This window comes from Hemitrygon akajei, unplaced genomic scaffold (genome assembly GCF_048418815.1).
Source record: "Hemitrygon akajei unplaced genomic scaffold, sHemAka1.3 Scf000045, whole genome shotgun sequence".
NCBI classification, from domain to species: Eukaryota; Metazoa; Chordata; class Chondrichthyes; order Myliobatiformes; family Dasyatidae; genus Hemitrygon; species Hemitrygon akajei.
In genome coordinates this window covers 6,722,590-6,748,121 of record NW_027331931.1, presented here as the reverse complement: position 1 = coordinate 6,748,121, position 25,532 = coordinate 6,722,590, and the positions used below count along the sequence as shown (strand labels likewise).

Genomic DNA, 25,532 nt, shown 5'->3' with positions numbered 1-25,532 from the left:
GCATGAGTTGTAACGAGAGGTTGGACAAACTTGTGTTGTTTTTTCAAGAGCAGCGCAGGCTGGGGTAAGACGATGGAGGTTCATAAAGCTACAAAATGTATAGATAGAGTAGATAGAGAATAACTTTTTACCCAGAGTAGAAATGTCTAAATCAAGATGCGTGCATTTAAAGTGAGAGGGGTAGTTTGAAAGAAGATGTGAGGGGAAAGTGCTTTTTTTTTACACAGAATGGTGGTTTGGTGGAATGTGCTGCTTGGTGTGATGGTAGCGGCAGATACATTGGGGACTTTTAAAAAATGTTTAGATAGACACGTGGATGTGAGGGAAAATTGTGTAGGCAGAAGGGATCCGTTTAATTGGCAATTTGATTAATTAGATAGTTTGAGCACACATTTTGGGCCGAAGGGCCTGTTCCTGTGCTGTACTGTTCTATGTTCTGTGTCTCTTGTCAAAAGGTTTTGTGGTTACAGAGACAAAATAAGTGAGTGAGAACAGCAGGTCAACTGGAGACCAATATGGGAAATCTGAGATCTCCCACTACTATAGGACAAATTGAAATCCTGAGTGTGATTCAATGGAGATGGACTTAGATGCAGAGGGTAGGGAGGGAGGTCCAAAGTACATTGTATTTATTGGAAGAGTTATTGGTATAAGAATGAAAATCACTTTAACAATTATTTGGGTTTTGTGGAGATTGTACCTGGAATATGGTGTAAAATCCCGCTCCCCATACTAACACGGGTTATACAGACCAAAGATCAAACTGCCAGAGGAGCTCAGTGGGTCGGGCAGTATCTGTGTTTGAGAAGGGACTATCAATATTTTGGGCCGAGACCCTCCCTCTGGACTGAGAGTAGACGGGAAATAGTCAGAGAAAAGAGGTGAGGGGTGGGGATGGGGCAAGAGCTGGGGAGTGAGAGGTGGATCCAGGTGAGGGAGGAGGTAGGATGGTGGAAATAGTGACTGGGATGGGAGGTGAGTGTTTTGGGGCAACACGGGGCTGCAGAAGATGGAAATTATTTCCATAGAGAATTAACAAAGAGGTTAGAGGGTATTTGTTATAGAGAGTGCAATGAAGATTCATCTGACTGATCTCTGGAGTGGTGGGGTCATCATATGAAGAAAGATCAAATGCGATAACCCTTTCATTTAGAGAATCGAGGACTGCGAGGTGAACACATTGAAATGCACAACATCATTACCGGTTGAACCAGGGATCCCAGTCTCTGAAAAAGGGGGTGGACTGTCCGGGACTGTGATGAGGGGAAATGTCTCCACTCCGAAGGTAGTGAATGTTTGTAAATCCCCACCACAGAGGCAGTGAAGACTCAATGATCTCCCTCACAGAATAAAGAGGCTGGGAGATGGGTGGAGAATGAAGGGATTGAGGCAAAGAGGATTGGGAAGAAATGTGGCTGAGCATCTATCATTGTGATTGGTTGGAGGGGCTGAATGGCTGTTTCTCACTTGATGTTTCAGTGTTCCTCTCCAGTGATTCCAAAGGAATATGAATAGAAATTAGTGTTTGTAAACATAGAAGTGGTTTGAACAAAACCTGCACGATTCCTGTTTGGGTCTGAATCGTCTGTTAGACAGTAATGGGAATCGAACCTGTATTTCTGTGACCTATGCAGTACAGGGATGGGATGTGTAAGATGCAGAGAGCAAAATTAAAAATGTAGCTGGTGTAAATTTGAAATGTGGAAATTTTGGCGGGTAGATCAGGCAGCGTGTGAGGAGTGAAGAGCAGAGTCACTTTTTTAAATGAGAGACCCTGCACCCATCACATGACCTTGTTTCCTGCTCCATTTTTACCACATATCGGCAGCATTTGCAGGTTTGTTTCTGAGGCCCTGCCCCCACTCTATGACGCACGATCACACTGCGCATGCTCAGTCCCAGGATGGGCAGTGATTTTTGTGTGGATGAAAGCGGCGGATCGTCTGTGGGGCTGGGATCAGGAGAGTTACCTTGCCCCCTGGGGCGGGGAGTCAGGGGAACGATCATTCTCTGTGGGGCAAGACCAACGAGATCCTGCAGGTGAGAATTGAGGCCGGTCCTGAGCAATGGTGGGCAGTGCTTCCCGTTATTTCCCTGAACAGCCGGCTTCCACCGCTTCCCAGACAGAACATATTCTGTGGGTCCAGGTTGTGGGAGCTTCACACCGAAACTCCTGAGATGACCTGCCGCTCAGCCACTGGTGCTGCGGTCCTAGGAGCGGGATGAGGTGATGAGGCCGGGACTGAATCCATCCATTGAGATATATCCTGGGAACTTTATCTCCATCACCTGGCCCGGTAGCGGATCCAAACTTCACCTGGATTGATACCTGGGTTTGATAATTGTTTCTGTGTAACTGGGCTCCTATAAGTATTTCTACACTTCACTTAACTCTCCCCGCCAACCCAGCAACCCAGGCCGCCTAATAATTTCCAAACGATTAAATTGAGAAATCTGTTTATTATTGTCATGTATAGAGGTTCACTGGAAATCTTATCTTGTGTACTATCCACACACATCAATTCATTAAACAGTACATTGAGGTGATACAAGGTAAAACAATATCAGTGCTACAAAGCATTATGGTTCTAGAGAAAGTGCAGTGCAGAAAGTGTCAGGTCACTTCAAGTAACACAGTGTGGTCAGCTGTCCATCTTATCACACTGGGGACATTCAGTTTGCTCAGGACAGCAGAATGGAAACCGTCTTTGTGGGACATGGCTTCAGGGTTTTGTAGCTCCTCCCTGATGGGGAATATGTGAGAAGTGAGGATGTCCCAGGTTGTGGGGATCTTTGACTACACGGCCTGCTTTACTGAGGCAGTGGGAAGTGTAGACAGAGTCCATGGTGGGGAGGTTGGTTTCTGTGATGTACTCAGCTGTGCCCACAACTCTCCGCAGTTCTTTGCAATCATGGGCGGAGCAGTAGCCAGACGAAGGTGTCAGGTATCTGGATGGGATACTTTCCATGGTGCATTGATAAGATTTAGTTAGGAGAGAAGGGTAGATGCCAAATTTCCTGTTGTTCTATCTTGGTCATTTTAGAATCTTTTATACAGTAGTATCTACTATTAATTCAGTATCTGTGTATTGCTGGAGGACCATCAGTGATTGTCCTTGATCCTTTCTCCCAGCTGGTTTCATCTCCACATCCACCGCCATCTCGTTCAACTGGTATCCCCCTCTTAGTTTACCGCAGATCTGCAGCATCTGCGGGTTTCATTTCGAGGCTCCGCCCCCCACACTGATGATGTAACAATCACAGCGCATGCTCACTGTTCCTGGATGGGCGGCAGTTTCCTTTCCATTCTGTGTTGGGATATTCTGCGGGGTCGGGATTGGGAGAGGACCCTCGCCCCCAGGGGCAGTGAGCCGGGGGAAGCATCACCAGCACAGGTTGAATTAAATGCAGCACGAGGCAGGGTAGAAGGAGACAATACAACTTTAATTTATTGATAGAAAATGTTGCTGTGCTACTCTTGGTCATAACTAAATTCAGGATATGTTGTAGAGCTTTGTTATTCATGTTTTCTGTTATTTTTGCTGAGCCGTTACTCAGTAACAGCCCATGAAGGATTGTTGCACGTTTTATTTTCATTATCTGATCACTGCCCCTCAGTGAAGAGACAAGTGACCTCAGGAGCAGATGTAACAGATTGACAGTGAGGTTGGTGACGGGGAGGATGTTGTGAACACTCACTGTCTGGACTGTGTTGGAATGAAGAGAAGACTAATGAATATAGGCATTGAATTTCTGCAAAATCTGTTCAGGATGTCAGAAGCATCTTGAAAACCGTTGGTGTTTGTGCAGTATTTAAAATAAAAAAGGGAAATTACTGGAAATTCTGAGAGACCCCCAGCCTCCCAGATGACCACATCCGCACCAGGTGCACCAAGCTGCAACTCCTCAGAGCTCGATGTCATTCACAGTAAGTTATCAGGGAACCTTTAACATCATCATCTCCTCAAAACTAATCAGTAAACTCCAAGACCTGACCTCAATACCTCCTGGTGCAATTGAGTCCCGGATTTCCTCACTTGTAGACCCCACCCAGTTCAGATTGGCAAAAACAGCTCCTCCTCAATCTCCATCAGCACTGGAATACCACAGGGATGTGTACTTAGCCCCCTGTTCTACTTGATTTACACCTGTGACTGTGCGGCTAAGTACGGCTCCACCACCATATATAAGTTTGCTGATGATAGCTCTGTTGTGGGCTCTATCAAAAGGAGAGGTGAATCAGCATACAGGAGGGAGACTGAAAACTTGGCTGACTGGTGTAATAACAACAACCTCTCACTCAATATCAATATGACCAAAAAACTGATTGTAGAATTCCGGAGAGGGAAGCCCGCGGTCCTTGAGCCAGTACTCATCGGAGGATCAGAGTTGGAGGGGGTCAGTAACTTTAAATTCTTGGGTCTGACTCTCAGAGGTCCTGTCCCAGACCCATCATATAAATATAATTGCGAAGACAGTACAACAGTGTCTCTACTTCCTCAGGGGTATGTGGAGATTCGGTATGTCACAAAAACGTTGGCAAACCTCTGCAGATGTGTGGTGTAAATTCTGCTGATTGGCTGCATTACGGACTGGTCGGGGAACACCAATGCTTTTGAGCAGAAAATCCTTCGAAAGGTACTGGATTTGGTCCAGTATGTCACGGGGAAAGGTCTCCCAAATATTGAGTTTATCTACATGAAATGTTGCCGTAGAACAGCAGCATCCATCATCAAAGATCCTCACCGCCCAGACAATGCACTTTTCTCGCTGCTGCCATCAGGTAGAAGGTACAGGTGCCTCAGGACACGCAACACCATGTTCCAGAACAGTTACTATCCTCCAAACATTTGGATGTGAATGTACAAGGCTTGACCAGTAAGTTCGCAGATGGCACAAAATTAGTGGATGGTGTTCACGGTGAAGATTATCGTAGCTTATTGGGGATCTAAATGGGCAGAGGAGTGGTAAATAGATTGAGAAACCAACGCGAGCAACAACGGTTTTATATAGAGGCTGGTGATTATGTGGAGGGAATTGCCAGAGGAAGTGGATGAGGCAGACCCAATTGTATAATTCCAGAAGCAGTTGGGATGTGTAGATGGAGTGAAGAGGCCAGTAGGGAAATGGGCCCATCACAGGAAATTGGGACCATCTCGGTGAGCACTGTAGTCAGCATTGTCTCATTGGGCTGAAAGGTCTCTATCTGTGCTCTGTTGCTCTGTAACTCTATCAGTAGATGCACTGGACAGGATTACAGACATGGTGTGGGAGTTCATGTTAACAGGGAATGTTTTGTCCCTAAGCCAACGGATGCTCTGATACAGTGGATGGCGATACTGTTATTTGCAAATACTGTAATCGTACTCTCTCTGACTCACTGTCTGCTTGTTTGTAATTCAGGGTATCACCAGCAGGTGGAGCTTTCCTGCCCCGGGACCAAAGTATAAACAAGACGACGGCAATCAACAATCGTCAGTCAGATACAGAATGGACAAAGGTATGATCACTGGGATCATTCTAACTGAACTTCTGTCCTGTTGGCACACGCTAGTACAAATGAACAAACTTACACAGATGCTAACTGGGCACAGAAAACTTTCATCAAGCAGTATCATTGATCCTACTGGTAAAGCAGCCTTGATGTAATTGATCAATCTAACAGTTCCAGCTCAGGGACCTGACAACGATAATGGTCGAATCACTCCACTCACCTGAGTGAGTTTCAAAGCTTCACCTGAGTGAAAGGAGCAGGTACTCCTGGATCAGGTGGCTGTGAGTGAAACACAGGAAGGCAATTGCGGGCTTGTGGGCTATGTAAAAGTCCTGGGTCAGTTTCTGTTTCACCTCGAGACAGGCCCTGATGTGTAAGATATCTCCAACTTTCATTTATAAAATTCAGAACCAGATGGTAGGAGCATTTCCAGGAATTCAGAGATTGTGTGATAAACGAGCATTTCAGGATTTGGAAAGGCAGCTATCAACTCCCTCCTGGTTTTCTTGGCTGCTGCGGAAAGGAGATGAGGGGAGTTTCTGAAATCTGTTTTCTGTAGCTGAGCCAAGAACATTGGCAGCATTGGGAATGGTTGAAGATCAGTTGACATCTCATTCCGGATAAATATGTGGTTTGCTTCAGTATTTTAATACCCGAATCCATGTCTGCGCTGTGTACAAATGGTGAATGTGAGTTCTCAATATTTCCCTATTCAGTTGGCCTGCTACCTGGATTTAAAATTCCCAGGATCTCTGATGGAAAACCCGGTATAGCCAGTGAGCAAATGTCTCAGTCCCCAATAGGCACTGTGATTGTGCTCAACTCTGATTCTGGGGGGAATAAAACAGACATAACAGCCTGGACACAGGTCCTTCGACCTAGCTAATTCATGCTGATCCAAATGTCTTTTGTGTTTGCTCCATTTTCCAACAGCTTTTCCCAAATTTCCCTTATAGACTTCTATCCATTTCCCTGCCCACATCCTCTCAACTTTGTAAATTTATTTGTGTTTACTGCCTCCTCTGGCTGCATGTAATTTATACCCATCACCCGCCACGTGAACGAATGCCCCTTCGGTCCATATTAAATTCTGCCCTCGAGTCTTAGACTCCTCTACCCCGGGAAAAAGACTATGACCATCTACCCTAACTACGTCCCTGATTATTTTTATGTACGTGTGTAAGGTCACCCTTCAAGCTCCAATTATCCAGGGCAAACGGTCCCAGACCAACCATATAACAGAAAACCCAACATCTTAGTCCAGTGACGTACTGGTCATTCTCCACTAAACTCTTTCCAGCTTAATCTAGTCCATTCTATAGAACCAGAGCTCCAGAGCAGATAGTGGAGCGGGGGTGAAAATAAATAATGTTAAAAGTTCATGCAAAGTCGGAAAAAGTCTTTTGTGGTGGTAATAATCTTCTGAGGTGTGTCTATTTCAATGCAAGGAGTATTGTGGCGAACGCTGACGAGCTGAGGGCATGGATTGACACATGGAATTACGACATTTTAGCCATTAGTGAAACTTGGCTACAGGAGGGGCAGCTTAATGTTCCAGAGTTCCAATATTTCAAATGTTGGTAGGGGCAGAGGAATGAAGGATGGGGAGGTAGCACTGCTAGTCAGGGAAAATGTTACAGCAGTGCTCAGGCAGGACAGATTAGAGGGTTTGTCTACCAAGACCATATGGGTGGAGCTGAGAAACAGGAAAGGTATGACCACATTAATGGGGTTGTATTATAGACCACCCAATATTCAGCGAGAATTGGAGGAGCAAATCTGCAGAGAGATAACAAACAACTGCAGGAGACAGAAAGTTGTGATTGCAGGGGATTTTACTTTTCCACACATTGATTGGGAATCCCATGTTGTTAAAGGTCTAGATGGGTTAGAGTTTGTAAAATGTGTTCAGGAAAGTTTTCTAAATCAATATATAGATGTACCAACTAGGGAGGATATAATATTAGATCTCCTATTAGGAAATGAGTTAGGGCAGGTGACGGAAGTGTGTGTCGGTGAACACTTTGGTTCCAGTGATCATAACGCCATTAGTTTCAACTTGACCATGAATAAAGATAGATCAGGTCCTCGGGTTGAGGGTCTAAACTGGAAAAAGGCCAAATTTGAAGAAATGAGAAAGGATCTAAAAAGCGTGGATTGGGACAGGTTGTTCTCTGGCAAGGATGTGATTGATAAGTGGCGTGCCTTCAAAGGAGAAATTTTGAGAGTGCAGAGTTTGTATGTTCCTTTCAGGATTAAAGACAAAGTGAATAAGAATAAGGAACCTTGGTTCTCAGGGATATTGGAACTCTGATAAAGAAGAAGAGAGTGATGTATAACATGTATAGGTAACAGGGAGGAAATAAGGTGCTTGAGGAGTCTAAAAATGCACAAAAATACTTAAGAAAGAAATCAAGAGGGCTAAAAGAAGACAAGAGGTTGTGTTGGCAGTCAAGGTGAAGGACAATCCAAAGAGCTTCTTCAGGTATATAAAGAACAAAAGCATAGTAAGGGGTAAAACAGGTCCTCTTGAAGATCTGAGTGGTCGGCTATGTATGGAACCAAAAGAAATGGGGGAGATCTTAAACATGTCTTTTGCATCTCTATTTACTAAGGAAACTGGCATGGAGTGAACGGAAATAAGGCAAACAGGTAGTGAGGTCATCGAACCTATACAGATTGAAGAGGAGGAGGTGCTTGCTATTCTGAGGCAAATCAGAGTAGATAAGTCTCCAGGACCTGACAGGGTGTTCCATCAGAGCTTCAACGAGACTTGACAGAGCTTCAACGAGTGTTGAAATTGCACGGGCCCTGGCAGATAAATTTAAAATGTCGGTATCTACGGGTGAGATGCCAGAGGATTGAAGGATAGCTCATGTTGTTCCATTGTTTAAAAAAGGATCTAAAAGTAATCTGAGAAATTACAGGCCGGTAAGTTTAGTTTCCCAGTATCACTGGACACCGTTGCATTAAATTCCCGGGGTCATCATTCAACTGCTGTGATTTATGTGATTGGCATTACTGTGTCTATCCTGTTATTTTACTGGGAGTGAATGTGTCCAGTCACCGGGTTATTGGGATGGTCACCAAGCAGGATGTACGGTTCACAGTAACCAGCACAGTTCCACTCCAAATCTGGTCAGCCAGAGTCACGGGTCCATTGTATTCTGAATCAGTCTTGCTCAGCTCTAAATCATACCCGTATGACCTGTAATTCATCATTTATTTCAGGTAGGAAATCGAAACGAGTGCAGAAAGTAGTGAAGAGGTTTTTGCCAGGTGGATCATCGAGGAAAGATGATCGGGACAAGGGAAGCAATGTACCAAAGCAGGGTCCGGTTGGGAGCAATGTCCCAGAATGCAGTATGGCCGCAGCGGAAGTGGAGCAAATTCAGCCCAGAGACATCGATCAGGACCCCGGAACCAGCACAAGAGAGGAGACCGCCTGTCAGCCCGGAGACACCGATCAGGACCCCGGAACCGGCACAAGTGAGGTGACCGCCTGTCAGCCCGGAAGCTCATTGAACACGGAATTGTCAAGTCCCCAACAAGCAGCGGGTGTGTGAAATATGAGGATGATGTGTTTGCAGAATGTGGCAGGGAGGAGGGTAAATGCGATTCGTTGCTGGAGGGTTGATCAGAGAGAGGGGGGATGTGTGGCTGTGGTACATGTGGTGTAGTGGGGCACCCGTTACCCCGCTACAGGAAATGTACTACCTGCTCTGAGGATTTCCAGGATGTGTATTGGAGGAAATGCTGTTGTCCAGATAAGAGAGTATTTCCGGGATGTGAATTAAGGGAAATGTATTTGCCAGGATGGAGAGTGTATCTCTGGGAAGCGAATATTACTGACAGGCCCAGCATTTTTTGCCGATCCAAAATTGAAATAGGTGAGTGGGTCGGTTGAGGGATGGACTGGTGTGCATCAAATCTGGTCCTTCTATGAACGTAATGCCTCGAACATTGTTTGGTAGGTTTTAAGGCCAGTTGGAGATTGGGAATATATCGGTTTTAGTGTCTGTAGGCAGGTTCAAGTCATGTTTTTTTGTTGAGTTTGGAGAGAGCGGCGGAAACGAAGAATATTTGAGTTCAAGCCTACATTTTCCTTTTTATATTCACAGATACAGAGTTTACAATCCGCGACCTCTTAGCAGAGGGGGAGGGATATCGACTGTACCAACTGACAAAGTTCTATAGAGACAGACTCAAACAAGCAATTGAAGAAAAGGTTGAAAGACTCGGTTGGATGTTGACAAAGGAGGGACATTTCAGTAGAGAAGAAAATGAGGTGAGTGTAGTTTGTGTATTGTCACTGAACTGCTGGGAATAGTGACCAAAATTAATCTTCACGTTCTTGGCGTTCTACCTGGCAATGGAGGCTTTGATTTCTGACCTGTCTCTTGCAGATCTGGTTTCAGCTGTTAATGTGGGGAGCACTGGGAACTACAGGGTCAGCCTCAGCTTTTTATCTCCCACCTGCTGTATTTATCAGTGTGATATGAGAGCAGCAGCGGCAAGTAATGGAAACTATGACAATTAAAGAGGAGGAAGTACTGACACTTTTAAGGAATATAAAAGTGGATAAATCTCCAGATCCTGACAGGATATTCCCTCGGACCTTGAAGGAAGTTACTGTAGAAATAGCAGGGGCTCTGACAGAAATATTTCAAATGTCATTAGAAACCTGGATGGTGCCGGAGGATTGGCGCATTGCTCATGTGGTTCCATTGTTTAAAAAGGGTTCTGAGAGTAAACCTAGCAATTATAGGCCTGTCAGTTTGACGTCAGTGGTAGGTAAATTAATGGAAAGTATTCTTAAGATGGTATATATAATTATCTGGATAGACATGGTCTGATTAGGAATAGTCAGCATAGATTTGTACGTGGAAGGTTGTTTGACAAATCTTATTGAATATTCTGAAGAGGTTATGTGGAAAGTTTACGAGGGTCAAGCAGTGGATGCTGTCTATATGGACTTCAGTAAGGCCTTTGACAAGGTTCCGCACGGAAGGTTAGTTAGGAAGGTTCAATCGTTGTGTATTAATATTGAAGTAGTAAAATGGATTCAACAGTGGCTAGATGGGAGATGCCAGAGAGTAGTGGTGAATAACTGTTTGTCAGGTTGGAGGCCGGTGACAAGTGGTGTGCCTCAGGGATCTGTATTGGGTCCAATGTTGTTTGTCATATACATTAATGATCTGGATGATGGGGTGGTACATTGGATTAGTAAGTATGCAGATGATACTAAGGTAGGTGGCGTTGTGGATAATGAAGTAGGTTTTCAAAGCTTGCAGAGAGATTTAGGCCAGTTAGAAGAGTGGGCTGAAAGATGGCAGACGGAGTTTAATGCTGATAAGTGTGGGGTGCTACATTTTGGTAGGAATAATCCAAATAGGACATACATTGTAAATGGTAGGGCATTGAAGAATGCAGTAGAACAGAGTGATCTAGGAATAATGGTGCATAGCTCCCAGAAGGTGGAATCTCATGTCGATAGGGTGGTGAAGAAAGCTTTTGGTATGCTGGTCTTTATAAATCAGAACATTGAGTATAGGAGTTGGGATGTAATGTTAAAATTGTACAAGGCATTGGTAAGGCCGAATTTGGAGTATTGGGTACAGTTCTGGTCACCGAATGTTAGGAAAGGTATGAACATAATAGAGAGAGTACAGAGAAGATTTACTAGAATGTTACCTGGGTTTCAGCACATAACGTACAGGGAAAGGCTGAACAAGTTAGGTTTTTATTCTTTGGAGCGTAGAAGGTTAAGGGGGGACTTAATAGAGGTATTTAAAATTATGAGGGTGATAGATCGAGATGATTGAGAGTTGGGGAGTTTGAAACAAGAGGACATAATTTGAGAATTAGGGGGCAAATGTTTAAGGGTAACACGATGGGGAATTTCTTTACTCAGAGAGTGGTAGCTGTGTGGAATGAGCTTCAGGTAGAAGTGGTAGAGGCAGGTTCGGTATTGTCATTTAAAGTAAAATTGGGTAGGTATATGGACAGGAAAGGAATGGAGGGTTATGGGCTGAGTGCGGGCCTGTGGGACTAGGTGGGTGTAAGCGTTCGGCACGGACTAGAAGGGCCGAGATGGCCTGTTTCCGTGCTGTAATTGTTATATGGTTATATATATCGGGTCTTCGAACAGGCATTCAGTCTGAAACTGATTTCAAATCTTGTCTGCACTGTCGGGCAGATTCACCTCATCTCATTAATCCAGGATGAGTATTAAACTGACAGATTGTAAACTGAGGCAACCGGCTTCACTTCTGTACTTGACAGAAGGAAACCTGCTAACCACATCCGGTCTTGGCTCCGTGAGTTCCCAAACAACGTGTGGCTTACTTGTCATAGTCATAGAAAAGAACAGCATAGAATCAGGCCTGTTGGCCCATCTATTTCCATGCTGGACTACTTAACTATGTATTCCCATTGACCATCACCAGGCCATGGCGCTTTATACCCTCATCATGCATTGATCTATCCAGACTTTTTTTAACCGCTTGTACTGCTTGCGGTGCTAGCTAGTTTCACAATCTTAGCACCCTCTGAGTCAACAAGTTTCACCTTTGTACCCCCTGAACTTTTCACCTTTCACCCTTTACTGATAACCTCTTGTTATAATATCTCTTTACCGCAGTACAAAATGTTGCTGCATTTATCCTGTCTATACCCCATGTAATTGTGTAAACTTCTCTCAAACCTCTCCTCAATCTTCCACGTTCCAATGAATAAAGTCCTATCCCGGTCACTCTTTTCTTATAACTTAGGTCTTCTAGTCCTGACAACATCCTTGTTTTTGTTTGTGTACTCTTTCAAACTTATTTCCAGCTGCCCTGTAGGTAGGTGAGCAGAACTGCACATAATATCCAAATTAGGCCTCACCAACGTCTTATGCAACATCATATCCCATCTACTGTACACGATATTTTCATTTATGGTTAATGAGCTAAGAAACTTTCTTTCAGATCCACAACTTGAGCACATTTGCCATCACTTTCAATGACTTATGGACCTGTATTCCCAGATCACTCTGTTCTACCACACTTTTCAGTGCCGTACCGGTCGCTGTGTAAGATCTACCCTGCTTGGTCCTTCCAAAGTGCAATTTGTCTGCATTATGTTGCATCGTCCCCTTTGAAGCCCATTCTCCAGTTGGTCTAGATCTCACTGCAAGCTCTTGTAGTTCTTGCAAGCGTAAGCTCTTGTTAGCTCTTGCAAGCTCTTTGTCCACTGCACCTTCCCAATGTTGGTGCCATCCGCAAATTTGCTGATTCTGTTAACCATAATTTCATCCAGATCATTGATATAGATGACAACCAACAACAGACACAGTACCGATCCCCGTGACACTACACGAGTTACAGGCGCCAATCAGAAATGCAACAGTCTGTAGCCACACTCTGGATTCCTCCAAAAAGCCAGTGTCTAATCCAGTTTACTACCTCATCTCGGATGCTGAGCAACTGAAACTTCTTAACCGACCTGCTATGAGGGAACTTGTCAAATACCGTGCTCACATCCATGTAGACAATATCCACAAACTTGGCCATAGCAAATTTCCTGGCAACTTCCTCGAAAATCTCTAAGATAGGTTAGTCGTGAAAGATCACGCACAAAGCCGATATCTCATGACCGCAAAAGTCAATAGTTTGACCTAAAAGGGAAGAAGAAAGCACAAAACATTAATCTGCTGACTAGCTGATATCTCATGATCTCAGCAATCAGCAGGTTGTCCTTAAAAAAGAAGATCAATAGGTTTACCTGAAAGGGAAGGGAAAAAATGAAAAAAGAATTCTGTTAACTTGCTGAATATCTAACTAATGAGAGACAGGGACATCCCATTTCAGGTCACTCTCCTTGGAATTCACAAACAGTGATTGTCCTGTACTAGATCTGACCTACTCAGCCATGAGTGGTATTAGAAAATCAAGTGTGTTACACCCGTGAGTGACTCTGTTCTCGTTGGGATTCATCGGCGCTGTATGTAAAAAATCAGACAGGCATTATCCAAAGACAAGAGCAGTCATCTGTAAATATCATCTAAAATTCATCATCTGGAGACGCCTGCTTTACTGGTAAACCTTTAAATCTCTTTCACAACTGTAACTCCTCAGACATGGTAGCAGTGAAACTGAGGGATTATTTTACAGTGCAGTGGACCATCAGGGAATTATGCTGATTTGTTCCGTAATTATTTTCCATTATTCGTGTTATCGAAAAACTTTCCAATTCCCTGCTGGTAATTGTTCTGGGAGATCAATCATTCAAACCCGGGACATCATTCCTCTTGTTTCTCAGAGCAATGTCCTAAGCCCATCCATGTTCAGCTGCATCCTCGACTACCTTAATTCCATCATCAGTGTATGTTCTGGTCAGACCACTCGTATGAGTGCTGCCGGTACCATGTAACCCAGTACTACCTGTCGCATGGTCGGATGGTTGGTGACTAAACCAGCTCCCCCACCATGCTGGCCTGGTGAGGAGGGTGGCTAGACACCCTGCAGGACGAAAAACAAGACCTGTCAAAGGGCGGATGACCCCTCTGTCAGGGTCAACGGCCATCTAGAAAACAAGCCCGGAAAGGGCATCCCTCGCATCGAAGCTTGGTCTGGCCATTCACTGCAACAGAACTTCCCCCAGCCGTCTTGGACCCAGGCAGGCTTCGGATCCAGGAGGGGAGTCGAGAGGGTGGATCTGGACCGGTACAACGCCCTACTCACCTAAAATCCACTCACGCCCACGGTTCCTTTCTGAGGAGTGGGGTACTACCCCACTAACTGACTGAAAGGAACCATCATCATCCTATGGGATGGATAGCCAGAGATAGAGAGAGAGAAAGATGTTGCTTGAAGACGGTTCAATGTTTAATTCATAATTCCTCAGTAAATGAGGAAGCCCATGCCTGCATTCAGGAAGTGATCACCATTTTGCAGCACGACTGCCAGGCAGTTACAATCTCCATCAAAAGACGGCCGCACTGACATTCCTTAACTTTCTGTCGTCTTTACACATCATAAGACCATAAGGTATCGGAACACAAGTAGGCCATTAGGCCCATCTTCCTACTCCGCCATTACGTCATGGGTGATTTACTTACCCTCTCAACTCTATTCTCCTGCCTTCTCCCAGTGAACTTTGCTGACCAGACTAATCAAGAAGGTACCAACCTCTGTTTTAAATATACCCAATGACCTGGTCTCCGCAGCTGTCAGTGCCAATGGATTCGACAGATTCACTACTCCTCGCCTAAAGAATCTCCTCATCTCTGTTCTAAATGGACGTCCCTCTATTTTGAGGCTGTTCCGTCTGGTTCTAGACTCCCCCACTTTGAAACATCATCTCCACATCCTCTCAATGCCTTTCGATATTCCACAGATGACAAATAGATTCCCCTCATCCTTCCACACTCCAGCCAGTACAGGCGCATCCAGGAATCATTCTCATCAAAATCAGGTTTAATATTACTGGTTCTGTCAGTTTGGATTCCTCTCTGGACTTTCCACAATGCATCGCGTATTTTCACTGATCAGGGGACTAAAACCGTTCACAATATACAAGTGCGGTCTGGCCAGTGCTTGTTCTTATATTCTAATCCTCTCGAAATGAACGCTAGCATTTGTTTTTGCCTTTCCTAACACCAACTCAACCTGCAAGGAAACCTGCACCAGGTCTCCTGAGACTCTTTAGAACTCTCAAAAATATTCTATGTCTTCATTATTTCTGCCAAAGTGTATGGCCATGTACCTCCCTATACTACATTCCAATTGTCACTGATTTGTCCATTTTTTCATCATTCATATCCTGCTGCAAAATCCCTGCTTCCTCAACGCTTCCTGTCTTTCCCCATATCTTCGTAACGTGCGCAATCTTGTCCATAAAGCCTTCAAATCATTGACATAACGGAAAAAGGAATTCTCCCAAAACCAACCACTGCAGAACACCACTGGTCAGCAACATCCAACAAGAAAAAGCCGCATTTGTTCCATTCTGTGCTTCCTGACAGTCAGTCAAAATCAGTCTGGAGAAAATCATGGATCCTCTATCAATGCTAGTGTCTCTCTTGTCATACTGCTGTTCCCTGTCTTGTTAAACGGCGTCATGTGCGGTACCTGGTTAAAGGTCCTCGGGAAGTCCAAGTGAACAACTTGCACTGACTTTCGGTTGTCGACCCAGCATGCTGTTCTCTCAAAAAATTCCAACAGTTCTGTCAGACAAGTTTCCTTTCCATGGATGTTGGCCTTTTTCCTATCATGTGTGTCCAAATACCCCGAAACATTATCCTCAATTATCGACTGCTGACGTCTTCCCAAACGCTGATCAGACTAAATGGCCTATAGTTTAAAATGATCGGTCCTCCGGAACCATTCCAGAATCTCGTGATTCTTGAGTGATCATCACTAATGTCTCCACAATCTCTTCAGCCTCCTTTTTCACAAGCAATCGAGTGCAGTTGATCAGGTCTTGTAGCTTTAGTTTTTGGTTTGTTGGGTGGTAGAGTTGGTCTCCTGACTTGGTGTGTCTGGGTAGTCTTGTTTTGTCTGGTGTATTTGGAGCTCCTTTCCGGGGAACGCGCTAAGACAGTAGCGCGACATTAATACGCAGCAGCCTCTCTGGACTATGGATTTGGGGATTACAAAACGTTATGTAAATTTTCTGGTGTAGTCTGTTTTGTCATATGCTTTTGTGATATCATTCTGGGGGAACGTTGTCTCATTTTTTAACTGCATTGCTTCTGTGGTTTCTAAATGACAATAAACAGAAACTGAACTGAACTTAACTGACTCATCTATCTTCAGAACTTTCAGCTTCCCGAGTGCCTTCTCCTTAATAATGGCAAGCACACTCACTTCTGCCACTTGACATTCTCAAATATCTGGCACGTTCTAGTGTATTTTTTACAGTGAAGACTGACGCAAAATACTTACTAATACCTTTTGTAATTTCTTTGTCCCCTGACAGTACCTCTCCACTGTCATTTTCCAGTGGCCCAAAATCCACTTTCCTCTCCTTCACTCTTCATATATCAGACGGACCTCTTGGTGAGCTATTTTACGTTATTCGCTAGCCTACCTTCATTTTACATATTTTCTCTACTTACGGCTTTTTAATTGCCTTCTGTTGGTTTGTGAAAGCATCCCAGTCCTCCAGCTTTCTACTATACTTTGTAATATTATGTCCCCTCTCCTTTGCTTTCGTGCTGCTTTGACTATCTTGTCAGCCATGGTTGATCATCCTCCCTTTAGAATAATTCTTCATCTTTGTGATCACTTGTCCTGAGCCTTCTTAATTGCTCCGAGAAACTTCCGCCATTCCCGCTCTGCCATTGTCCCTGTTAGTCATGTTCGAATATATTTTTGCCCAGGTCTTCTCCTATGCCTCTGTAATTCCTTTATCCAACTGTCGCACTGATCCATCTGACTTTACCTTCTCCCTCTCAAACTGCAGTGTGAGTTTTGCTATTTTATGATCACTGCCTCTTAAGGGATTACTTACCTGAAGCTCCCCAATCAAATCTGGCTCAATACACAACACCAAATCCAAATCCGTCTGTCCTATCGTGGGATCAACCATAGGCTTCTCTAAAAAGCCATCTCATAGGCATTCTATAAATTTCCTCACTCAGGATTCAACACTGACCAGATTCTCCAAAGCTACCTGCATATTGAAATTCCCCATGACTATTTTCACATTCCCCTTTTTGCATACCTCTTCTTTCTCCTGTTGTAATTTGTAGCTCACATCGTGGCTACTGTTAACAGGCCTGTATCATCAGGGTAATTTTACTTATGCAGTTTCTTAACATCTACATCGTCCAATCCGTTATCACCTCTTTCTCAGGACTTTTCATTTTTAATGACAGCAGCTTCGACCCAACACTTTCACCTACCTGCGTATCCTTTCGATTCAATATTTATCTTTTGATTTAAGCACCCAACTATAAACTTTTGTCAGCCACGATCCATTTGTTTTTGCTCTCTCTCTCCCCTCTCTTCAGTTCTTGTTGTCACATCTTGTTGATGTAATACTGCACATTGACAGACTGAGGAAATTAATCACATTGCATCTACTGCAGGGTGTCAGTAAATCCTTATTCTTACACAATATTGATATAGAATTTCCTTCAGTTATTGTTTCTCTGTTAATGACTGAACCCAGAGAGGATGAGGCAGCAGCCCAGTGACTGCATCTGTTCTGAAGCTACTGCGGCCATGAACAGATACTTTCCTGTACATTCTCCATACCTGTCTGTCTGCTGCACAATAAATTCATTGTTTCCTTTTGTAGAAAGTCACTGAACTGACAGCGAAGGGAAACCGGGCAGAGAGTTCCAGACTCTTCCTCAGTTTGGTGATGGGCAAAGGCTCCCGGGCCCGGAGGGCGATGTGGGAATCCTTTGTGACATGGAGGACTGAGTTACCGAAGTTGGACAGAATACTGAGGGAAATACAGGAACTCGGTATGTTAAAACCACACACGGAACACAAAGCACATTGAGATAAACATTTTAGTTATTTTAATTATTTTAGGTCTGTTTCCATGGATGTTTTTTTTTTTAAATTTAAACAGGTCCTGATCCACAGGAATACATGAACATCACCCAAGGTTTATCTGAATTACCCACTCAGCTGATAGGTGAGTGATCAAATGCACAGTTCAAACCACATCTCAAATGTTAGTCTCTGACTTGGCAAAGCTTGCGAATCAAAATTCGCCATTAAACATTCGCTGATCTCTGGATTCAAGTAACAATTCAACGAATCTCTCTTTGCAGCCTGAATATTCTACAATATATTTTTTTCTATTAATACAGCTGTTGGTTCTGCTGAATCCATGTAGACCACATCTACTACCATACACGGTAGTATTGTTTTTTGTTACCTCTTCAAAAAACTCAATTAGCCTCGTGAGGCAGGACCTTCCCTTCACAAAGCCATGTTGACCCAGACAGTAAATTCCAGGCACCCACAACTCTGTTAAAAAACTACCCACAATTGCTGTAAATTTACCCCATCTCACCTTAACCAAATGCCCTCTGGTATTAGACACCAGTCATATGTAAAAATAAACAAACAAAATACAGGCTGTCGACCCAAACTCTTATCTCTCAAACTTGCACACCTCAGTCAGATCTGTATTCTACCGCCAGAGTAAACAAAGCAAGTTTATCAAACGTCTACTTGTAGCACATGTCACCGAATCCAGGCAACACCCTGATGAACCTGTTCTGCACCCTCTCCAATCCTTCCAAGAGCTCGACAATCAGAAGTGAACACAATACTCCAGATGCTCCCTGAAACCAGAAGATCCAGGAGCAGAATTAAGCCATTCGGCTCAGTGAATTTGCTCTTCAATTCCTCTCTACCCCATTATCCCAGTAAACGTTGACACTTTTCCTAATCAGGAACATATCGACCTGCATTTTAAATATACTCAATGAGGTGTCTTCTTCAGACGTCTATGGCAATAATTTCACCGATTCACCACCTGCCAGCCAATAAATTTCTCCCCGTTTGGGTCCCCGGCAGCCAGGACATTTCCCCACAGTTCTCAAGCATGTTAATTTTCTGTATGAACCTCCCATGTGGGATCTCGTCAAAGACTCTGCCAGTATACAAGTAGACAATTTCCATGTGGAACTTCATCCAACACTTTTGTCACCTCCTGGAGGAACTCAATCAAGCTGGCAAGACGCAAACCCGACCCAAAGCATTGCTACTGAACCCCAAACCACCTCATACATCCTCTCTGTCATACTCCCATGGGGCAGAACATATAAAAGGCTGAAGGTATGTACCACCAGTCTAAACGACAGCTTTATTCTGCATTTATAATACTACTAAATGGTCACCTACTATGTTATTATTAGCTCTTAATAATAATAAGGCAATTTTATATCTAAAATTATAGCATCGTACATCCCGTAAGTAATAACAACTCAGATAACAACTTAGATAACCACAATATACTCACAGGACAGCAGACAGAATACCGTTCGGGTTTGAACAACAGATAAAAGATTATGTAATTCTATTTCAAACCCTGTAGAAAGCAGAAATCCTTCAGTGTTATATTGTCTATCAATACAAAACACATCTGATTCTGTTCCTCGTGTGTTTAAAAGGTTCCAAATATATATAAAATTCATACAATACTTGTGAAATTTCTGCAACATCTGATGAAGCATTCGCGTAAAATAAACGTCCTATTAACAACCACAGAGGAACAACGACCACTATCAAAATAAATGGAGGGATTTTCCAGAGAGACTCACTAAGCACACTATGGTTTTGTCTAGCTTTAAGCCCACTCATAATTTACTGAAACAGACAAAATCAGGTATCTAATCAGAAGCAAATACGAATTATACCTTGACACAGTTATACATTGATGATTTTAAATTATTTGTTCTTTCATCAGTAAAGCTGAAACAAATAATTCAAATAATGGAACTAATTTCCAAATATATAAGCATGAACTTTAGACTAGGAAAGTACAGAACATGATTAAACATAAAGAAAGGTGCAATAGAACCGGTGGAATATCAAACAGAGCATCAGGATACAATGCAACAGTATATGAAACGTATATTTAGGACATCAATAAGCAAAGAAAATAAATAATCGTGTGATAAAGGAAAACCTTCCAACAAAATTTACTTCAAAGCTGAAAATCTGAATTTACTGCAAGGCTAAACAAACTTTGAATTTACATCGAGGATCAAGAAAATCTGCCAATCAGAGCTGAACAGTAAAAATATAACGAAGGTAGTAAACACTCACTGTGCCCATATTGACGTATTGGTTTGGTATAATATCCTGGTCTGAAACGGATCCGGAAATATGCAAAGAAAAATAAGAACTTAAATAGCAATTTCTGGAAAACACCATGTGCACTGGAAAGCGCGTAGACTGATATGAACGAGGACAGTATGAGGATGATGAATAACAGATCTAAAAAATGAGACAACAGCCAGATAAAAATTTTCAGGGTCAGGGTTAATATCATGGATACATTTCGTGAAAATTGTTTTTCTGCGCCTGCAGCACAATTACAGTAAAGCGTGTATTTATGTATTCAATTGTAGAAATAGAATTGTATCAGCATGACTTAATCAGTCTGATGGCCTGATGGAAGAAGCTGTCGTGGAGCCTGTTGGTCCTGGCTTTAACACTGCGGTACCATTTCCCGGATGGTAGCAGCTGGAACAGTTTGTGCTTGGTGAGACTTGGGTCCAGAATGATCCTTCGGACACTTTTTACCCCCTGTCTGTGAAATGACCTGAATAGTAGGAAGGTCACATCTACAGATGCACTGGGCTGTCCGCACCACTCTCTGCAGAGTCCTGCGATTGAGAGAAGTACAATTCCCACACCAGGCAGTGATGCAGCCAGTCAGGATGCACAAAATTTAGGGGCCCATCCCAAATGTCCTCAACCATCTCAACCATCTGTTTTGCTGTTTTTGTTTTTTTTTTGTTCAGACTAGAGAATAAGCCAGGCAGGATGTTGGAATGCTCCTCTTGCAGGATGTGTGAAGTCAGGGAGACATCCGGTGTCCCTGACAACGACACCTGCAAGAAGTGCACCCAGCTGCAGCTCCTAACAGACCGCGTTAGGGAACTGGAGCAGGAGCTGGATGACCTCCGGATCATTCGAAAGACTGAGCAGTTTATAGATAGTAGCTTCCAGGAGGTAGTTACACCTAAGGAACAGGGCACAGGTAATTGGGTTACCGTCAGGCGAGGGAAGGGGAAAGGGCAGTTACTGCAGTGTTCCCCTGTGGCCATTCCCCTCCAGAACAGGTATACCAATTTGGATACTGTTGGGGGGAAGGATTGCCTGGGACAAACTGCGGCAGCCGGATCTCTGGCACTGAATCTGGTGCTGCAGTGCAGAACGGGGGGAGGAAGAAGAGGAGAGCGGTAGTGATAGGGGACTCCATAGTCAAGAGTACAGACAGGAGATTCTAATGTCGTAACAGAGACTCCCGGATGGTTTGTTGCCTCCCGGGTGCCAGGGTCAGGGATGTCTCTGATCGCCTGCACAGTATTCTGAGGTGGGAGGGTGATCAGCCAAATTTCGTGCTACACATCGGTACCAATGCCATAGGTAGAAAGAGTCAGGGTGTCCTGAAGAGTGAGTACAGAGAGCTTGGTAGGAAGTTGAAAAACAGGACATAGAGGGTAGTAATCTCCGGATTGCTTCCTGTGCCACGTGCCAGTGAGGGTAAGAGTGCGATGCTCTGGCAGATGAACACGTGGCTGAGAAACTGGAGTAGGCGGCAGGGTTTCAGATTTCTAGATCATTGGGACCTCTTCTGGGGCAGGTGGGAGCTGTACAAGAGAGACGGGTTACACCTGAACTACAAGGGGACCAATATACTTGCAGGGAGGTTTGCTAGTGTTATTGGGGAGGGTTTAAACTAGATTGGCAGAGGGATGGGAACCAGAGTGCCAGAGTAGATAGTGGAACGGTGGTAAACATAAATAATGGTGGTAGTTCATGCAAAGCCACAAATAGCAAGGTTGTGGGTTGTGGTAATAATATTCTGAGGTGTGTATATTTCAAAGCGTGGAGTATTGCAGGAAAGGCAGACGAGCTGAGGGCCTGGATTGACACATGGAATTATCACATCATAGCCATTACTGAAACTTGGCTACAGGAGGGGCAGGACTGGCAGCTCAATGTTCCAGGGTTCCAATGTTTCAGACGTGATAGAGACAGAGGGATAAAGCGTGGGTGGCGGCTTTGCTAGTCAGGGAAAATATTACAGCAGTGCTTCGGCAGGATAGATTAGATGGCTTGTCTACTGAGGCCCTATGGGTGGAGCTGAGAAACCGGAAGGTATGACCACATTAATAGGGTTGTATTATGGACTACCCAATAGTTAGCGAGATTTGGAGGAGCAAATTTGCAGAGAGATAACAGACAACTGCAGGAGACAGAAATTTGTCATTGTAGAGGATTTTAATTTTCCACACATTGCTTGGGACTCCCATCCTGTTAAAGGTCTAGATGGGTTAGAGTTTGCAACATGTGTTCAGGAAAGTTTTCTAAATCAATATATAGATGTACCAACTAGGGAGGATGCAATATTAGATCTCCTATTATGAAATGAGTTAGGGCAGGTGACGGAAGTGTGTATCGGGGAACACTTTCCTTCCAGTGATAATAACGTCATTAGTTTCAACTTGATCATGGATAAAGATAGATCTGGTCCTCGGGTTGACGTTCTAAAACTGAAAAAGGCCAAATTTGAAGAAATGAGAAGGGATCTAAAAATCGTAGATTGGGACAGGTTGTTCTCTAGCAATGATGTGATTTGTAAGTGGGAGGCCTTCAAAGGAGAAATTTTGAGAGTGTAGAGTTTGTATGTTCCTGTCATGGTTGAAGGCGTAAAGAATAGGAATAAAAAGCCTTGGTTATCGAGGGATATTGGGACTCTGATAAAGAAGAAGAGAGAGATGTATAACATGTATAGGCAACAGGGAGGAAGTAAGATGCTTGAGGAGTATACAAAGAGTAAGAAAATACTTAAGAAAGAAATCAGGAGGGCTAAAAGAAGACATGAGGTTGCTTTGGCAGTCAGGGAGAACGATAATTTTAAGAACGTCTACAGGTATGTTAAGAGCAAAAGGATAGTAAGGGATAAAATTGGTCCTCTTGAAGATCAGAGTGGTCGGCTATGTATGGAACCAAAAGAAATGGGGGAGATCTTAAATGGGTATATTGCATCTCTATTTACTAAGGAAACTGGAATGGAGTCTATGGAAACAAGGCAAACAAGTAGGGAGGTCATGGAAGTTATGCAGATTAAAGAGGAGGAGGTACTTTCTGTCTTGAGGCAAATCAGAGTAAATAAATCCCCAGGACCTCACGGGGTATTCCCTCGGACCTTGGAGGAAACTAATGTTGAAATTGCAGTGGCCCTGGCATAAGTATTATGTCGATATCCACGGACCGGGTGCCAGAGGATTGAAGGATAGCTCATGTAGTTCTGTTGTTTAAAAAAGGCTCAAAATGTAAGCCATGAAATTATAGGCCGGTAAGTTTGACATCGGTAGTAGGTAAATTATTGGAAGGAATACTAAGAGATAAGGTCTCCAGGTATTTCGGTAGACAGGGACTTATTAGAAAAAGTCAGTATGGCTTTATGCGTCATGTTTAACCAATCCATTAGAGCTTTTCGAGGAAGTTTCCAGGAAAGTGGATGAAGGGAAAGCAGTGGATGTTATATACATGGACTTCAGAAAGGCTTTTGGCAAGGTCCCGCATGGGAGGTTAGTTAGGAAGATTCAGTCGCTAGGTATACATGGAGAGGTAGTAAATTGCATCAGACATTGGCTCAATGAAAGAAGCCAGAGAGTGGTAGTTGAAGATTGCTACTCTGAGTGGAGGCCTGTGACCAGTGATGTGCCACGGGGATCAGTGCTGGGTCCATTGTTATTTGTCATCTATATCAATGATCTGGATGATAATGTGGCAAATTGGATCAGCAAATTTGCTAATAATACAAAGATTGGAGGTGTAGTGGACAGTGAGGAAGGTTTTCAAAGCTTGCAGAGGGATCTGGACCAGTTGGGGGAATGGGATGTAAAATGGCAGATGGATTTTAATGCGGACAAGTGTGAGGTATTGCACTTCGGAAGATCAAACCAAATTAGAACATACAAGGTAAATGGCAGAACACAGAGGAGGGCAGTAGAGCAGAGGGATCTGGGAGTATAGATACATAATTCCCTAAAAGTGGCGTCACAAGTAGATAGGGTCGTAAACAGAGCTTTTGGTACATCGGCCTTTATAAATCAAAGTACTGAGTATAAGAGTTGGAATGTAATGGTGAGGTTGTATAACACATTAGCGAGACCGAATTTGGGGTATTGTATGCAGTTTTGGTCACCGAATTACAGGAGGGATATTAATAAGGTTGAAAGAGTGCAGAGAAGGTTTACAAAGATGTTGCCCGGACTTGAGAAACTGAGTTACAGAGAAGGTTTGGATAGGTTAGGACTTTATTCCCTGGCATGTAGGAGAATGAGAAGTGATTTGATAGAGGTGTTTAAAATTATGATGGGTATAGGTAGAGGGGATACAAGCAGGCTTTTTCCACTGAGGCTAGGGGAGAAAAAAAACAGAGGTCATGGGTTAAGGGTGAAGGGGGAAAAGTTTAAAGGGATCACGCAGAGAGGAGTGGGAATGTGGAATGAGCTGCCAGCTGAAGTGGTGAATGCGGGCTCACTTTTGACATTTAAGAAAAACCTGGACAGGTATATGGATGAGAGATGTATGGAGGGATATGGGCCAGGTGCTGGTCAGTGCGACTAGGCAGAAAAATGGTTTGGCACAGTCAGGAAGGGCTGTGCTGTAATGTTCTACGGTTCCATGGTTCTATCTGAGGTGAAAGAGGTGCTGTTGTGCCTTTTTTCACCACACAATTGATGTGTACAGACCACGTGAGGTCCTCAGTGATGTGAATGCCAAGGAACTTAAAGCTGTTCACTGTCTCAACCCCAGATCCATTGATATCAGTGGGGGTTAGCCTATCTCCATTCCTCTTGTCTTTGCGACATTGCATCCAGCTCCTTTGTCTTTGCGACATTGAGGGAGAAGTTGTTTTCTTGACACCACTGTGTCAGGCTGATGACTTCTTCTGTGTAGGCTGCGTCGTTATTACTTGAGATTTGGCCAATAAATATAGTATACTCAGCAAATTTAATTAGCAGATTGGAGCTGTGGGTGGCGACACAGTCATGCGCATACAGAGAGTAAAGGAGGGTGCTTCGGACACAGCCCTGAGGGGCTCCTGTGTTGAGGGGCAGAGGGGCAGAGATGAGGGAGCCCACTCTTACCACCTGCCGGCGATCTGACAGGAAGTCCAGGATCCAGCTGCACTAGGCAGGGTCAAGGCCGAGGTCTCTGAGCTTCTTGTCGAGCCTGGAAGGAACTATGGTGTTGAATGCTGAACTGTAGTCTAATAACATCATTCTCACATAAGCATCCCTCTTCTCCAGATGTTTAAGGAGGTGTGCAGA

At 43.8% G+C, this 25,532-nt stretch overlaps 1 protein-coding gene across 3 annotated transcripts in view; it reads left to right on the top strand.

The window, feature by feature from the left end:
* LOC140720651 (NACHT, LRR and PYD domains-containing protein 3-like) overlaps window positions 1-25,532 on the top strand; it is a 44,649-nt gene that overhangs the window by 8,515 nt on the left and 10,602 nt on the right. The window contains exons 1-6 of one of the 3 annotated variants that reach the window (XM_073035492.1): window positions 1,847-2,040; window positions 5,404-5,500; window positions 8,726-9,052; window positions 9,616-9,782; window positions 17,786-17,957; window positions 18,068-18,133. In XM_073035492.1, coding sequence (XP_072891593.1) covers window positions 5,491-5,500; window positions 8,726-9,052; window positions 9,616-9,782; window positions 17,786-17,957; window positions 18,068-18,133 — 742 coding nt within the window. In that variant the 5' untranslated portion in view covers window positions 1,847-2,040; window positions 5,404-5,490. Of the gene's footprint in view, window positions 1-1,846; window positions 2,041-3,792; window positions 3,929-5,403; window positions 5,501-8,725; window positions 9,053-9,615; window positions 9,783-17,785; window positions 17,958-18,067; window positions 18,134-25,532 lie in introns of those variants that run through there. The other 2 variants (XM_073035490.1, XM_073035491.1) reach the window with 2 other exon arrangements.